This window comes from Tasmannia lanceolata, unplaced genomic scaffold (genome assembly GCF_043159265.1).
Source record: "Tasmannia lanceolata isolate RefF3 unplaced genomic scaffold, GAP_Taslan_0.1 ptg000006l, whole genome shotgun sequence".
Classification (NCBI taxonomy): domain Eukaryota; kingdom Viridiplantae; phylum Streptophyta; class Magnoliopsida; order Canellales; family Winteraceae; genus Tasmannia; species Tasmannia lanceolata.
In genome coordinates this window covers 50,416,536-50,434,284 of record NW_027518683.1, presented here as the reverse complement: position 1 = coordinate 50,434,284, position 17,749 = coordinate 50,416,536, and the positions used below count along the sequence as shown (strand labels likewise).

General features: G+C 40.3%; 1 protein-coding gene across 2 annotated transcripts; it reads right to left on the bottom strand.

The window, feature by feature from the left end:
- Nucleotides 1-99: 99 nt before the first annotated feature.
- On the bottom strand, nucleotides 100-16,109 carry LOC143880489 (cyclin-dependent kinase C-1-like). 2 transcript variants are annotated; one of them, XR_013251727.1, is made up of 14 exons: nucleotides 15,893-16,109; nucleotides 15,659-15,789; nucleotides 14,044-14,125; nucleotides 13,788-13,878; nucleotides 13,642-13,671; nucleotides 13,309-13,418; nucleotides 13,142-13,214; nucleotides 12,931-13,051; nucleotides 12,634-12,751; nucleotides 3,855-3,994; nucleotides 3,609-3,666; nucleotides 1,253-1,323; nucleotides 399-1,036; nucleotides 100-285 (listed from the first exon to the last, which is right to left on the bottom strand). XR_013251727.1 is itself a non-coding variant. In XM_077383536.1 (13 exons), the coding sequence occupies exons 2-13, from the start codon at nucleotides 15,766-15,768 to the stop codon at nucleotides 499-501; spliced, it is 1,542 nt and encodes a 513-aa protein (XP_077239651.1). In that variant the 5' UTR covers nucleotides 15,769-15,789; nucleotides 15,893-16,109; the 3' UTR covers nucleotides 100-498. The 2 variants fall into 2 exon arrangements, 1 of the variants encoding a protein (XP_077239651.1); XM_077383536.1 differs by having other exon boundaries at nucleotides 100-1,036.
- Nucleotides 16,110-17,749: the final 1,640 nt, after the last annotated feature.

The window sequence follows — 17,749 nt, the reverse complement described above, 5'->3', positions numbered from 1 at the left end:
CCCCTTGCAGTCGTCATAAATACACTAGAGGGGGGTGGCCCGGGGAAGAAAAGAGGGTGAATCTCTAATATTGGTTAAAAAACAAAGAAATGTAATAAATTGGTTAAAAAATTCACTCCATTCAAGAGAATCAATTTATGATAGTAAACAACAATAAGAGAAAACTACAGAGAAAATCTCTAATATAGAACCCAACAAATAAAGGGTAAATATGCCTGCATACAGTGGATTCCATAATCTATTGACATAGTTGGGTTTGTAGACAATTTCATCGTCTATATGTGCCTGCATACAGCGGATTCCATAACCATTTATCAGTGTTTCCAAGGCCTACTAATCATTTGATAATGTAAAAACTTTAACTCCAAAGGAACCAACTGCGTTCAAGAGTCCCTTACCTGCCATGGATGTTTTGAGCAGGAGGTCTCTAATTTGAACATTGTTGATCCTCCCTTTGCCATGGTCACCATAAAAAGCTTATGTCAATAAGTTCAACTATTACTGAGGCCAGCCATACTGCGGATTGCGATTGCCCCCCATCATGTTGGGGCCTCGGCCAGTGCCTGAAGTACCACCATATGGGCCCGCTTGGGGGTAATCTGGAGCGCCAACTCCATAACTGCTGCTCGCTCTAGGACCTGTGTTGGGCATATTACTTGCACCATATGGGGGCCCGCGTCCTTGTGGAGGATATGGCCCACCACTGTAACCTCCACCTTGACCTCCACGATTTGGGTTGTATCCCCCGCTTGGATTTCCACTCTGTGGAAATCTGTTTGCCCCCCCGGAAGGTCCTCGGGGCTTTCCATAGTGATGGCTTGGTCCCGCCACCACCGGAGGTTGGGAATTATGGATGGGCTGGTTGGGCCCCGGTCTGAGCTGAGGATGAGCTTGTCCTGTCTGCTGGATGGGAGGGAGGCGTTGATGCTGCTGTGGATGTTGTAGTCTCTGCCTCTTTGCTGTTTCTTCGTGATGGCGTTGTTGTTGGCGCTTTTTCTTTGTTTGGAACTCGTGTGATGATTCATATTTGGGTAAGCTGGGATCAAAGAATGATTATTGATCAGGAATTACATGTTTGAAATTTTACTGCCGGTAAATCAATTCTGGTAAACCACTGAATTGTGATTCTGTCTGATGTGTACACTATACGATTATTTTTGAGATGATAGAACACATTTGGAAGTAGAGCAATTAGAAAGATTTAGACATGATTTTAATAACAGAATAAGTCCTGATATAGGGGCAGCCAAACCTCTTAGGATCACAAGGTAAAGGGTCATTCCAGAAGTACTCGGCATCGAGTGCATCCTTGGCGGATATTCTCTACATATAAGAAAGGGGGTAAGGTAATTAGTCAGTGAACCATTCACTAGATCTACAGAATACAAATATATGCAGCTTACACAAATAATGTGGTGGGCTTACAACTGCATAAAATTAGCTCAGAAAAGGCGAAGAGTAGAGGTTTCGCTATAGTACTTAACTTATTCCATTTGCATTTCGTCATTTGAAAATTATGCATCACATGTTGCATCTTCCGGTAAACTATCAAATATCAAAGAGGTTGAGTCATACCAAATGTACCACAAAATGCACAGGGTTACACTGATGGGGAAGTTGATTGTCGAAATCCCACAGGTCAGAGCTTTCCAGAAGCACAACATGAACTTGAAAATCCCCAAAACTTATAGATGGCCCCAAATAGAGATATGATTGTTTTCCAAAGGTCATATCTCTTGAGGGAGGGGAGCCGGCCTCTCTCTCTCTCTCTCTCTCTCTCTCTCTCTCTCTCTCTCTCTCTCTCTCTCACACACACACACACACACACACACAACCGTGACGTTGGCCAGAGCTGGAGCCGTAGAAGGCCGTGGCTCCTCCGTGGAGGCTGGATTTAGAGCCGTGGAAGCCGGATCTGGAGAGTGACTCTCCCGTGGAGGCCGGATCTGGAGTTGTGGAGGCCATAAGGCTAGATCTGGAGTCGTGGAAGGCCCATGGGTTTCCGGATATGGAATCGTGGAAGGCCGTGGAGGTTGTGGGAGGCTCGTGGGTTTCCAGATATGGAATCGTGGAAGGCCGTGGGTTGCCGAATTTAGCAATGGGGTTGCCGGATCTGATTGTAGGAGGCCGTGGGTTCCAGACTCAAGATCATGGGAGGTGGCCTGAGGTTGGGCTTGGTGGTCAGCGGTAATGGAGGTCGTCGGATTCTGACTTTTTAGGGTTAGTGGAAGTAGGAAATGGAGGAGATTAGTGTAGAAACAGCTATGTTGCCAGATTTAACGGGGGTTCGCTGGAGTTTGGTGGTGGTGCGAGGTGGAGGCTGCCGGAGATCAGGTGGTGAAGACGGGTTGTTAGCTATCGTGCACGGTTAGGGGCGCACAATAGCTTTAAGTCTTCGAGTGGGATTTTTGAAAATCGAATTCTCCAGCTGGAATGTGGTGGATAAGTCTGTGTGGTATGGCGGACATGGATCTTGTCTTGGTGGGGCCCACAAATTTGGCACTTTTTGTTTAGATTCGATACAAGTTAGGCTTTTGGGTAATGTAATGGGGAATGGGGATGGGTAGCATATAACGGATATGTAAGCTAATCTTACTGTGTGAAAGGGGCGGTACTGTTATAGCCTGTTAGGGAACGGCTTGCCCTTATTTGGCACTCTTTGGAATAATAAATGTCAATTTTCAAAACAAAAAAAAAAGTCACCTCGCTCAAGATTTCGAAGGGACTTGATAGCAATCGGAAAAAAAAAAGGAAGGCAAGAAAAAATACGAGAATGTTGCAAGTGAATGTGGAACAGTCTATGCATGAGCATCAAAACCTAAAGCACAAGTTTCCTACATTTTCTAGAAATAAGGTTCAAGTTCACTAATATGTGAATTATCAAAGGCAGGTCTTTAGAGAATTGTGCAGTGTACTTCAGTCAAAGCATGATGTGCAAAAAAGTTTCATGCTTAGGGTATATTTGCTTAAACTGAAAAAAAAAATCCATGAAAATTAAATTTCCACAAGTTTGGTAACCCAATTTTTTAGGAAAAAGTTGATTTTCAGGTAAATAAAAGTTCATCAAAAAACTTCGAAAGAAGCAACCCATACACTACAGCTGTGTTTTTTACTGGAAAAATTTCACTGAATTTTCTTTATAAAAGTTCTTTCCGCATAGCCAAACATGGCCTTAATTTTCCCTGAATTTCTTCATAAAAGTATTTTTCAGCATAGTCAAACATGGCCTTAAACTGTAGAGGCTGCTATGCACAACAGTTGAAGCATAATGAGCAAAAAAGTTTCAGACAAGGTATAAAACCTAAAATTCAAGAGGCAAACATAAAGCCATATATGGGGTCGGGGAGTAACCAGAAACTGCAACATTGCAATTATTGTATGTACCAGTACTCTAGTCCTTGATTATCCACTGAATTTTCAGCATATATATTTTCAGGTTAAACACGTCATCTTTGTGTCTAAAACGAGGGCAGGTGACATGGATTAAATTACATGAGTATTAATACAAGAAAGCTATTCATTTAAAATGAGTTCATGTATAAACAATACCTGGGATGGATCTAGAGAGAAAGCTATTCATTTAAAATGAGTTCATGTAAAAACAATACCTGGGATGGATCTAGAGTTAGCATCCTTTCCAGTAACTCCAAAGCATGGCGGTCAAAACTGTCGAGTGAAAAAAAAAGTTTGTACAACTTTTCAGATTAAAAAAAAGAGACAAATAAAACCCCTGTTCACTTTCAACAAATTCAATGTGTACAGAGAAACACTATATAAAACTAAAACACCCCAAAATGGAAAATGAGAGTCAGTGATAACCCAAGCACACAAATGAACGATATAAGACTACTTACTGTTTGAAAACCTCCCTGACTCGTCTCTTCATTGGTCTTGATGGCTTAAAATTGTTATACAAAAGAATCTTGGAAACCCCAGGCCAATTGAATTCATCAGGAGCTCCACAGAGCTCAAAAATTTTGTTCAACTGCTCAGGCTATGGAAGCACAGAAAGGGCACTATTAAACTTCTCATTGTGAGGTTTACAGGAAATTAATAGTGTAGAAATCAGCATAAAGAAAGCCATACAGAGGTTCGAAAAGAACAATGGCAAAATGTCAAATTTAGATCAAAATATCAAAGTTATCTACGGTACAAGTAAACAAATGAGAAAATCGGCACATAAAGAAACCTATCTGTAATGTAACCTTTTACCCTTCAAAAAAAAGAAAAAAAAAGAAGAAGCCTATCTGTAAATATTCACCCAATTCAACACAAGAAAGAATCAATTTACAGTGTGAATAATAGCACCATATGGAAGGACTGGTCATGCAATGTGTTTCCTCAAATGTCAAAACTGAAGAAACCAGTAAAATGATTCAGTGACAATGTGGACGTTCTTCATAACCTGTTTCAATGGTTGGAAAGTGAAAGGGGGGTCATAGTAAAGATAAGAGGAACGGGAAGGAGGATATGGGAGCGTAAAATCATGTACCTCCAATTTAACTGCAATATAAGAGCTGCGAACAGGAATTTAGTGGTTGCTGGCTTGGAGATGAAATTTGAATTGAATAGCTTAGATCATAGTTCAAAAATAGAGCTCCTCAACACTACTCGCCCAAGCCAACTCGACCCGGTCATTAACTGGGTGATGGGTTGAGAAAAACAGGCCATATTTCATCCAGCCGGCTTAGATAAGTGTAGTGGAGATGTGAATGCTTAGAAGATGGATGTGTGGCCACACAAGGTTAGATTGAATTAAAAATGACGACATCTGTAAAAAGGTGGGGGTGGCAACAATTGAGGAGAAGATGAGAGAGAACCACTTAAGATGGTTTGGGCATATCCAACGTAGGCCCTTGGATGCTCCAGTGAGAAGAAGTGACTCGTGCCAAGTTGATGGAGTAAACAGAGGTAGGGGCAGACCGAAAATAACTTGGGTAGAAAAGACTTGAGGAAAGGCTTGAGGGCTAGGAACATAACAGAGAACATGATCTTGGATAGGATAGAATGGAAGAAAATGATCCATGTAGACGAACCCAACTAGCGTCAGGATTAGACTTACTTAATTTGAGCCGGGTAGATCCTTTCACCTTCATGAAAATTTTCTAAATGATTCATTAGCCGACCCCAACTAGTTTGGGACAAAGGCTTAGTTGAGTTGAGTTGAGTTGTATTTCATCCAGCCAGCTCTTGCCAAATCAAGAGAGTCAACTTGGGTTTCCAGTGTACTCAACTGTGAGCAAGAGGGATCACTCCCAAAAGGGTTTCCAGTGCACTCAACCGTGGCTTATGTTGAAAACATTCACGCATTATGCTTGAGACTAAGTGCACTCGGCCTTTTATCAACAGTGGATAGATATATTCAAAAAAATGGAGAAATGAACTCAAGGGTCTGTATGGTTGCACTCGAAATAGGGAAAATCAAAGTAAAAGGACATTTTCCCTTTCCTAGCATTGTTCAGTTGTCATTTACTATTCACATGATCGTCCTTGTCGCCTTGTCGATTGTAAATTTTCCAAATGAAAGCCAGTTTTTACTGTTTGACTTTCTTCTCAAATCAAGAAGAAACGTAAAGAAATGAGAATCAATTTTCCTTGTGCTTCTATTTCTACATTACATACATTCAAATGGACCCTAAGGTTATGTTCACTTTCGTTCCTCAGGTCGGAAAACCTGAGGATATGAAGTGGCAAAAAGAAAAGAAAAAGATAACGGAAAGAAAAGAAAGAGAGAAAAGGGGTGTTCTATTGTCAGGAATGAAGGGAAAAAAACCAGAGAGAGAGAGAGAGAGAGAGAGAGAGAGAGAGAGAGAGACTAAGTGAGAACCAACGGCAAGCGTGATGCCCCAATGACGATGAGTGGCATTTGCGAGCAGCGACGGTGAGAAGCAACGACAACATGAGAGGGGAGAGAGGAGCAGAGGGCAGTGGGAGAGGAGAATCGGACGGCGTAGAGAGAGAGAGAGAGAGAGAGAGAGAGAGATTTCCTTTGCCTCTGCCTGCTTTCCGCTTGGTAAAGACGCAAAAGAAGGAAATGCGGTTGGATAGTAGTTTCCGCCAAATTTTCGCGGCAAATACATCAACTAACAGAGCCTAAGGGAAAAGGAACACCGAGGCCAAGGGGTGTACGTCGAAAGTAATCAAAACTGATAACTACACTCCCTCTTTAGTGAGCTCATCCACCCTTCCATTCACCGACCACCACATTTTTGGAAGGATATATCTCCCGGAGAGGCAAACCACGATCTCAACTATCAAATCAAGGAATCTACAAGGGATGCTACACAAGTTGTTCAGCTATTGGATAACATTCCTAGTGTCACCTTCGATTTTCAGGTGCGCAAGCAAAAGGTGTGCCCAGAACTTGACGCTAACCCACATGGCCATAAGTTCATCCATGTTGGAATCAATAACCCCGTCCAAACCAAAGTAGGTTACTCTCGAAGCCTTAGTATGATCCAAATGAGACCCCCACACCAGCTGGACCAGGATTGCCTAAGTTGGACAGATGTCGGATATTTCTAGTAATGGAATGATTTGAGGATTTGAAATAATATGCATGGATTTCTAAGAGTTAACTAGATGGAATCCAGTCTAAGGATTTCAAGAGAATTAACTAGGGATTTTCAAAATTAGAGAAAATGACTATATTATGCAACTGTCCTAATCGATTGGCAAATATCTGACCTTTGGATCTCTCAAGATTCTAGTAGGTGGCAGAAAAATACCATTAAAAAATAATATCAAAATGTGAGAATGATCGGGTCACAATTACAATACTCGCCAATACTCGAATATAGACTTGAGTATAGATCATAATATCACCACTGGATCAGGCTGAGATTTGAGTATGCTTGTCAGTTATGGCTTAGGGGAAAATCCTAAAGTTTCAATCAGATCTGACCGTTAGATCAATGGCTAGGTTCAATCAAATGATGTTGGTGTGATTGCCATGGTCCAAGCCAGTTTTAGTAGAAATTGAAAGGAAGAGCAGGAAAGAGAAGATTGAAGGTTGAAATAATGAAGAAATACATCTCTCTCTCTCTCTCTCTCTCTCTCTCTCTCTCTCTCTCTCTCTCTCTCTCTCTCTCTCTCTCTCTCTCTCTGTGTGTGTGTGTGTGTGTGTGTGTGTGTGTGTGTGTGTGTGTGTATTGCCGATCTGGATGACTTGGCAAAGGAAGATAAGCACGAACGAATAGAAGCGTTGGAGAGAAACTGGAGAAGGTGATGTCAAGGATTCAAAAGAGCAAAGAAAAGATCAAAACGAATAGAAGACTTGAAAACAAAGGAGACTGGAGCTGCTCTAAGTGCAAGTATTGAAACTTCGGCTTCCGTAATAGATGTAAAATCTATTCCAAGTTCTGATCAAGGGCTAACAAGGAGATGTCGATAAAACTGAAGACCAAAACTCAACAGGAAAAGAAAAAGATGGACAGAGATTTGAGAATGTAGCAACAAGGTAGGTGTTGGAAGCGACGCCAGAGGTGGAAACGAGGACACAAGTGAAAAGCATCTCCCTTTTGCCAAAGTAACTTACGGAGGAAAGGAACCTGTGATAGTCACGGATCCATCAATAGTGGAGGAAAAGAGCAAAAATCTGAGACGGTGTTTGATTGGAGAAGTTTCTGGGTATGTCCTGGAACCCGAGAAAATCGTTAAATGAGCGGCTAGAAGATGGGTGACACAGAACCAAGTGAAGGTTAAAGGCCTAGGCTTAGGAGCCTTTTTGTTTAAAGTTCGAAAAGAAGCTTCACGAGTGTGCAAGATGGGTAGGGATGCTAGGGGTGGAGTTCTGGAGAGCCACAACCCGTGGTACCCAGTTTGCCGGTCAGGAGCGGAGTCCATCTGGATTGTGATTATGGAGGTACCTCTCCACTTCCGGGTAGAGGCTTCGTTCAGAGCAATCATCAGTACTTTCGAGAAGGTGATAGAAGTCGATGAAGCTTCTATTGTTGATGTAATTCTTGATAACCCTAGGGTTAGGGTTATGACCATAGGGGGACAAGCTCTTCATTCGATGGCGGACCTCCTGGCCGGCATCATATGGTGTCCGTCTACCTGATCACAGTTAGAAGTGAAGTGAAAAGGTTCGGAGGAGGTCATCAGATCCCTTCCGGCGAAAGATCTATATGACCGGGCGGTAGTCGACGACGGTAGAGGTGACTGATTAACGGCGGTGAAGAGAGCTCCTCTGTTCGCTCCCTCGGAGTAAGTGGTGGAGGCAGTGATGTCATGGCACACCGTAATTTTGATCAAACTTACAAAATGAATTCTAGAGCGCCATTGTTTGATATCTCGTGCATCGTGAGAAGTTCAAAATTCCAAGCAAGGGTCTTAGGGGAAGTTACGGGAAGAATTGTCTTTCCTACAATCCTACACATGAGGCGAGTTCCAAATCTATCAAGTAAAGATAGATGTTTAGGTTAGCACTCGATACACGGAGCGTAAAAAACCTTCCACAAACCCAAAGGACTCCATCACTTGTGAAGATGAGCAAAAGAAATAGAAAATAAATGTTAAAAAGGCAATAATGACTCCGAACACGCGTCCTCTCGGCTGATGGAGGCGAGTGACGTGTGTCAATATTACGTCCTAAACAAAATTTTTGGGGCAAGTCTGACCTGCTCTCCTACTCCAGTTTCAAATGTGTGTATGTTGGGTGGGGGTGTCAAAGTCAACACGATGGAGAGGCGAACAAGCTCCAAGGTTCCAGAGACTTCGCGGAAGGTTAGCCTCATTTCAACAATTCCTGATGAGCCCACATTTGCCCCCTGTATGACTACATTGAGTGATGGCGTGTAGAGTTTGATTTATATGGTTAGTTCATCCGGAAAATGTGAATTAAACTTCAGGGGGTGGTTTGGAGATTAGTGTCTTTCTCCCCTCCTCATGCGAGGATTGGGTTCTTCAAGCTGATTCGGCGGCCTGTCAGTTCAATCGGTCAGGGCTCTCCTCCTCCACGCATTTGCGATGTAGAGAGATCCATGGATTATGGAAAAGGTTACAAGACAAAACCCTCATCCTATTGTGAATTCTCAGTTCCATTCTCATTCATAGCAAGAAAATCAAGTTGAGAGGACGGGCAATTAGTTATGCACAGATTATTTAATTTGGCCCGATTTTTGTCCAATGGGAGAGGACTGCCAATGAGTCACGCACAATATTTAATTTGGCCCGATTTGTGTCAAACGGGAGAGGATGTGGGGCTTTTGCTTATCTGCAGCTAGACCCATAGCACTTAATTGACCAGCACTGTGGGATCCTGAACTCAAAGTGGTCAAAAGTGATCGGTGGATCTCCCTTGAAGGTTGTGGCTCCTTCACTTGTTGAGCCTCTATGGTGCCTGAGAACCTTTCATGCCCTTCTGATCGAAGTCAGCATGCCACCTCAAATTGTTTTGAGAGGAGCGAAGGGTTCCATGAACTCCCCTGAGGAAAATTCTGACAATGGAAATGTAGCCAAGTCTTACTCTGAGCTCTGTGGGTATAATCTTAACCTTTCAAAATAAGCAAAGAAATAAATGTAGCCAAGCCTGATGCAGGTAAGACCTACGATTCTTCTACTGTTTTCTAAATATCACACTTGTCTGTTGACAGACAACTGCAAAGCTAAGGCTGATAATCTTTTCTAGATTGAAACAGACGCCCCTCCTCTTGTTAGGGCCCGTAACAGTTTCTGTGTGCAAGGTGTACCCGAGTCCCTCAATCATCAGGAAAGATTACCTCAACAATCCACTTGAAGATACTTCAACAAGCACCTTACGGAGTAAAGGCACAAGGACCTTTGCAATAATCATACAAGTTCCCTCACCAAATTGATCTTACTGAAAACCCTGAGAGAATATGCCCCGTCCCGCTTTGGGCAGATTGCAATGAAAGATGCCCCTAAGCTCATGTCCAGCTCCCTCCCCTCATAGCATAGCACTCTAAGAACACTGACATCAGATCATCATGAATGAATTCCCAGCATTCAAGGAAGAATGCCATGCAGAATCCATAAAGACTAGGGGACCTATCCTTTCTCATAGAGAATACCACTCTCTCGACCTATGAGTCTATAACTAGATATGTTTGAGAATGTGTCTCGAAGTTCCTAGGTTTTCGAAGCTAGTGCCAATGTAGTGAGGGTAGAATATTGGATGAGCTTTAAATTCATGAGAAACCTCGAATTCCTCGGGGTTCGTGAATTTTTTTTGTTGTTTTTGTTTTTTGTTTTTATTTTTTATTTTTATTTTTGTGTGTGTGGGTGGGTGGGTGGGTGGGGCTAGGGGAATTGGCAGTCCATTTGTCAAGTTAATGATGAGATCGTACGGGGGATTAGGTTTGAGGTGGCATAAGGGGACAAAATTAGGTTTCAAGCGAATATTTCGCTAGGTAAGCTCCTTCCATGCCTCTATAGAATAATTAACGACAGAGTGAAGGTGTCTAATTGTTATGAGTTAGTGGGAGGAGAGTGGGTTGAGGGCATGTAGTGTCATCGTAACCACAAAGATGATGAAATTGTAGTGTCATTACTCTTTTACTCATTCCTGATGATGTCTATATTTTGTAGGTCGATGGTCATATTTGGGCACTGGGTTCACAAGATTTCTACTTGATGAAGCCTTTTTAAAGTATTAAAAGAAGAAAACATGAGAGAAAATTGGGGAGGTTGGCTGACTGGTGTATATTACAAGTCAACTTTTCTTTCATTGCATGTTGGATGGTATGATTTGGTATGCAATGCTCGAGTGGCTTGGCTTTTGTTGTGTGTTCCTAAGTTCGGTTGGGGACCTTTTGGAAGGATGTAATTGCACACACCTTAAAAATATCGGTTGGGTGTGGAGATGATGACTCCTTTGCAGTGTGATGGTCCAATTTGGAGAGACAAAGAAAGAGAGGAATAAAGAACAAGAGAGAGGTATCAACACATTTTCAAAGGTAAGTCAGTATCATTGGTGGGGGGGTTGGCATTAGCGAGAAGGATTTTCTTGGGGTGTGTGTGTGTGCGTGCGTAGTGGTGGTGGTGGGTGGATGGGTGGTAGTTAGGGACATTATTCTAGAATATTCGAGTCCCACTGTTGTTTTTTACTCGAATCATGTCGAAGCTTTCACTCCTCATTAGCCATAAAATTTTCATGGAAGAGCTAAATGGGAGGTTGTGGATCCACGGAAACTCCATGAGTGCAAATAGGATGGGTGATGAGGAGAAACTAGTCTGAGGAATTTGGCTTATATTCTCAACAGAGGAGATATTTGTAAAGATATGGATTCTTATGTGTTTTGATGTTCTTAGGGAGGTCAATGATCTGCAAAAGTGATACTTGTAGGGATGATTTGATTACAATGCAATACTACACTTGGTGTAGCTTTGTATTATTATTTGCTTTTAATAAAGTTTGTTGCCGTTTCAAACAACAAAAATTAATGGGTTTCCTTTAGGTGCACTTCGAGTAATGATGGTTACAAGTTTAGAGATGGCATTGGAGGAAGAGAAGCTTAGGAGGGAAGACTTCGACCTTAGTGAGGATATAGAGTTGAAGAGCGATGGTTTATCACTAGCTATTATTTTAACTATTTTGGAGAATGGGAATGATAGTAGGTTGATGGAAGTGTTCTTGAAATTTCATCATAAAGACCAAACCAATAAAGATGTAATCCCGCTTTAATTAACTGGGTGGGTTCAACCTAGGATGCCAATCTTTACTAGTATTTGACGTTTACTATGTATAAATAATACAATAACATTTGGAACAGTGAAATGCCTCACTTTCATTATTTTATCGGGTACGGGGTGCGGGTACGACACGATACGGGTACGTGAATACGTGATTTTTTCTTTAAAAAAAAAAAAAAGGACACGGGTACGTTGGGGGTACGCTGAATATAATATATTTTTAAATTTTATTGTATATTTATAAAAATTAAAAATTAAATATTTTGTTAAAGAATTCAAACAATTTAATTGGAGAACAATAAAAAAACAATAACATTACCAAAATCAAATATTACTTCACCAAAATCTAACATTACTTCTAGGTTTTAATTATGGGATATATATATATATTACAATTTACTATATATATATTACATATATTTTGATATATTCATCCCCCCTTGTTAATTGGGACAGCCCCTCTAGTGTAAATCTGTAATTTTCAATTAAATTCGAACCGGGTGTGCACGACCTGGATTTTCGTTTTGTTTGATGTTTGGGTGGCGTACCCTGTACGCTCCCAAAAAGTACCCAACCGCACCCGCACCCGATACGGGTGCATGGGCCTCCGGAGAGCACCCATGATTCTTACGTGCTGAAATGGTGTGCATTTTGCATGAAATGAGAAGATGACAGACACTTTAAAACAATTAAGTTTGAAGGAAGCTTGCATATTTAAAAAAAAAAAAACACACACACACACACACACGTGTGCATGAAAGGCAAGCTTAACGTGGTCATGTATCATGTATACATGATACATACATGTACATATAAGCATAAAGGCAGGCTTAAAGTGATCATGCACATCCCATGTAAACCCACAACTAGTCTGTATTCAACTAGTCTGTATTTAATAACCATGGACTCAAGAGAGCATATCACACATTCCACCATTGAAATCCCCCATTTATACAATAAGGAGACACAGCAAACTACCTCATTCTTTCCAGGCAAAATTGGTTTTCCCTGTAGAAGCTCCGCAAAAATACAACCAACAGACCACATGTCAACAGCTGGACCATATTTTGTGGTTCCAAGCAGCAACTCAGGAGGTCTGTCCAAAGCATTATGACCCCGAACCAATTAAAAGGGAGAAATGGTGAAGACTCTTGGAAAAAGTGAAAGGACTTTTATTTTTATTTTTTTGAAATGAAGGACATTTTTCTGGAAAAGTGAAAGGACATTAATTGCTTGGAAACCCACACTCTAACCAACGTGAGTATAAGAATTTACCTATACCACAGAGTAATAACACGATTTGTAAGATTTCCGTTATGGTCATCAGAAAAAGAGCGTGCCAAGCCAAAATCTGCAAGCTTTAAATTTCCCTCATTATCAATTAGAAGATTGGATCCTGCATGGAAATATGCATCATAAATTCAGTTCAGCCTCAAAAATAGCATTCTGATCCAGAGAGAGATGCAACCCAATATTTGATGATAACCTTTGATGTCACGATGAAGTACTTGATTAACATGACAGTAATGAAGTCCCGTCAAGAGCTGCTTCATATAGCACTGACAAGAAAGATAAATGAAAAAAAAAATATCAAGGTTCAACTTATTGGTTAAGTATACTAAACTTTCTATAAGCCATATGGAGTTATGATACCTTGATCTGAGGAACTGTGAACCGCATGCCAGGAAAATCTGAAAGGCCCGTCAAATCATGGTCCATATATTCGAAAACCATGTAAATGCCACCCTTGTATTTATTACCATCTATGATACCCAAGACATTATGGAAATATCAAAAAGTTCCATTAAATCAATGATAAAAAGCAATGTTCAAGGCAACCTTAAAAGCACCATTTAGACACAACAGCTCACAAAATCATCACAATAATCTCTGAAAATGATCAATTTTTAACTAAAAACAATAGTCAGCCAATAAGAAATAATGAGAATACATCCTGAAAGGAATTCCACGAGAAATTGAACACACCTGGCCTTCCTTGTTCGTCTTTTTCAGGACCTGGATAACAATCCCAAGAATAACCAGATTTTTAAGTATAGATGATATATACGTACATGTAAGATCTAACCACTTATTGACCAAAGAAACGCAAAATAAATAAATAAATAAATCACCTGGTGAAGTGACAATCTCTTTCAACTGAATTACGTTCTCATGATGCAGCTTCTTTAGAATTTTGATTTCACGTATGGCAGTTATTGGAAACTGCACAACCAAACAAAAAATCAGCCGTTTTCTAAAGAGATCAGACCCTTCAACCGAAAAAACTTCTTTACAGTTAACTTCCGTAATTTTTTTCCATAATCATGCACAGGCATGGTCGATGGATGTAAACTACAATAGTCGTTACGAATCAGAAACAAAACATACCCCTTCTCTCTCATTGTCCATTCGTATCTTTTTCAAAGCAACAATTTCTCCTGTTTTGATTTCCCTAGCCATATATACCTGACTGCAATTTGAAAAATCCACAAGAAAACAAAAAGTATCCAATCAAACAGCCGTACAAGAATTGCTCCAAGAAACTTCATATTTTATTATAAAGGGAGCTAAGAAATTATCCATGATACGACATAAAGTTCATGAAATCAGCTAATGGATCATAAATTCTAAAATTAAAATCCCAATATGAGTCTTCCATGAGAACTAAATACAATAAACAAACATAGGCAGTGTTTAACACTAGATCCTCCCCATTTCAGGTTTATTAGTCCTTTTTAAACAATGTATAGAAGTTGGAAGTGGATATCTATGAAATGTCATACCAAATTATGCCAAAGGGATAGCTAATTGGGTACTCTTCCTCAGTTTTAATATCCGATGAAATCCCAAAAATGGACAATAACTCAGATAAGAGATTTCCTCAGCCCACTGAAAATTCACAACCTCACTACCAGGAAAAACACTAATGAACAACCCCTAAAGCAGTTTCATGAAACGACGTATGGTACGTGCCTAATTGGCTGTAACACAAATAAACAAGGAAACGGTTAGAAAAGAAGGGGAGAAAGGTTGATTCAAGGCAACAGGACCTCCTAACGGTTCATTTCGAGAGGAACCATGACTCGCCTGAAAACAAAGTTTATTTATTTTTATTTTTTTGCTGTAAAATTCTCTGCATTTTCATTAAGATACGGCTTCTAAAATACAAGAACACGGGTTTGCCACATCACCAACCCATTTACCCACTTACATGACACATAATCAGTAACTTCCACCCACAAACCTAAAATGCATAACCCTAGGGTAACTACCTTGTAACAATCTCATATACACCATACTATGCATGTATCAACGTACGATCAAGAACTATCCTCTAATTGCTGGACAAACAAAGATGCAACTAATAACCAAACTCAAGTCTTCAGAACCCCCCAGAATCCTACATCCAAGAGTATAAACCACATGAATCTATTACATGCCTAATTGGCCGTAACACAAATAAACAATGAAAAGACAGAAAAGAGGGAGAAAAATCTTGACTCGAGGCAACCGAACCTCCTAACGGTTCAATTCTAGAGGAACCATGACTCTCCTGAAACATAAGTTCCTATGTTGGTTACAAATTCTCTACATTTTCATTAAGATACAACTCCTTCAACACAGGTGTGTCACATCACCAACCCATTTACCCACTTACATGACACATAATAAGTAACAAACACCCACAAATCTAAAATGCATAATCCTAATAATAAAGCAGTACAACTTTGGTAACTAACAATATACACCATAACATGTATGGATCAGAATCATAAAATTTAATTCTAAAATGCATAATCCTAAAGTAGTACTACTTTGTAACTAATCATATACACCATAACATGTATGCATCAGAATCATAAATTTTAATTCTAAAATGCATAATCCTAACAATAAATACTTTGTAACTAATCAGATACACCATAACATGTACGCATCAGAATCATAAAATGTAAACCAATAAATGAATTAGATTGATTTATTTTTTTTCATTTTTACGCACCCATATGTTCCTTCCCCAATCTGCTCCAATTTCTCGAAATTGTCAACACTTCGAGACCCCCACGACGGTGATTCGTCGAGATTGAGTTGCCCGGGGGCTGCTATAGCCATTTTCAACCTTGTTATAAAAACCTAAATTAAAAAAAAAACAATGAAAGAACTCTTTAGGGTTTTATAGAACTACAAAAAACCCTAAGAAAAAGAACAATGAGAAGGGCGATTGAAAAACAAATACCTGAATAGGATTAGGATCGTTTTATCTGCTCTGAGAATAAGAGATCGTGACTTATAACTGTTCTGAGTCTTGTTATATCGATTAATGCATCGTTCGAGATGATAAAGGGTTTTCAGAACGTGATTTGAGTCAATATACGAAATCGTTGGTTTTGGGTTGAAGAGGAAGAGGAAGAGGAAGAACAAGATGGACGAAGCGCAGAGGGATACTTTGTTTTTATTCTCTGAGAATTTGCTAGTATACTGTTCAAAAAAAATTGCTAGTATACTTCGCGCGAATAAGATTTTGTGAGCGAGTTTTATTATGACACAAGCCTTGTGTCACGTGGCCATTTCGTCCAACGCTGTTCGCATGGCCTATGGCCCGTGACTTGGTCTATCAATGTAATATGTAAGACTCATGCCTATGTACGTGTTGTAGTGAGGACGTAGTTGGTATTAAAATCCGAACGTCGCTCGTCTCGTTGCGTCTTGGAAAGTCGTTGTTTATAGCACCTTTGGTCGCCACTCGCCGCTAAGTGGGTTGGTTGCTAAAGCTCTTTACCTTCAGATCTTGGTTGGCCATCGAGTGATACATTGCTAGTGCATATCCTAGCAGGGATTCCATTCTAGTCAACGGGTGATCGGGGACCCTTAGGAGTTGTAGACCTTTTGGCATGATCCTATTGTAACTTGTTATAGAATCATCAATAACTTGCTAGGCTTACTTGCTTGTTGTGAGGCAACGCAAGTGCCGCACGGACCTTAATCCCAAACCAAAGGTCCGTGACACTTGGATACGCCACTCGTTTAAGGGGAGTAGGACTGTTTTGATGCAGGTAAGTTACCTTGTAGATTAATGGTATAAGTAGTCAATAGGGAGTAAACAAACAATTGATTTACCTAGGATTTACCTAGTAGAATTGTGAAGTAGTGTTTGGTTGCCACTCTGGTACAGCAATGGGAGAGGGTGTCATTACTAATATAGGAAAAAAAAGAGAAGGCTGAGAAAGAGTAATTTTTTCGAAGCCAAATTCCTCCTTTTTGGAGAAATTTGACTTGGAAAGTAATTGGAGGATGATGATGCCACGTCACCACCAGCCATGTAGTTATAACATCTGAGACTTGTCTGGTAGTCTATAGAGATTTCGATGCCAGATTGGCAACCAAACACCATAGGGTTACTAGAAAGTGCATTTTTTTTTACTTGGAAAATACTTAAGAATGCCAGGGCATGTGGCAACCAAACAGTTAAAAATTGAGTGAGATGGGTTGCTAAGCTATTCTTGATGGCCGTTTTTTGGATGCATGGAATTTATAATCCATGATTGTTCTCCACGGGGTAAATTTATTAGACCAGTTATTCTTAATGAAAGTGAATTACGAAAAAAATCATTAAAATTTGCACTTATTTTTCTATATTTAGCGAGGGCTCCAAATCTTACTATTTTGAGAACAGAATCCCATTTTTTTGGCCAGGTGCCTTCATAAACACATCATCCCATAGTTTGGTTCAAAAAATGAACGGAATTAGTGCGGAGGGGAATTGACACTCAGGATGAGTTGAAGGGGGGCAAAATGCTAATTCCCCTTAGAGAGGTAGTATTCTTATTCCGCTCTTGGTAAAATGGAATTATTATTAGATTTTTTTAGTTAATATTTTTATTTTTATTTTTTCCCTCACCCTGTGATGAGTAGGTAGGGGTGCAACTTAGGCGGGCTCAACCCGAACCCGACGGGTACAACCCAGAAAAAAGTCGGGTTGGGTTTAGTAAGGGTTGGGTTTTCTCAACCCTGGTTGAGTTTGGGTCGGGTTCGGGTTGAGGGCTTGGGCAACCCAGCCCGAGTGAACCCGATTTTTTTAATAATTTTTTTTAAT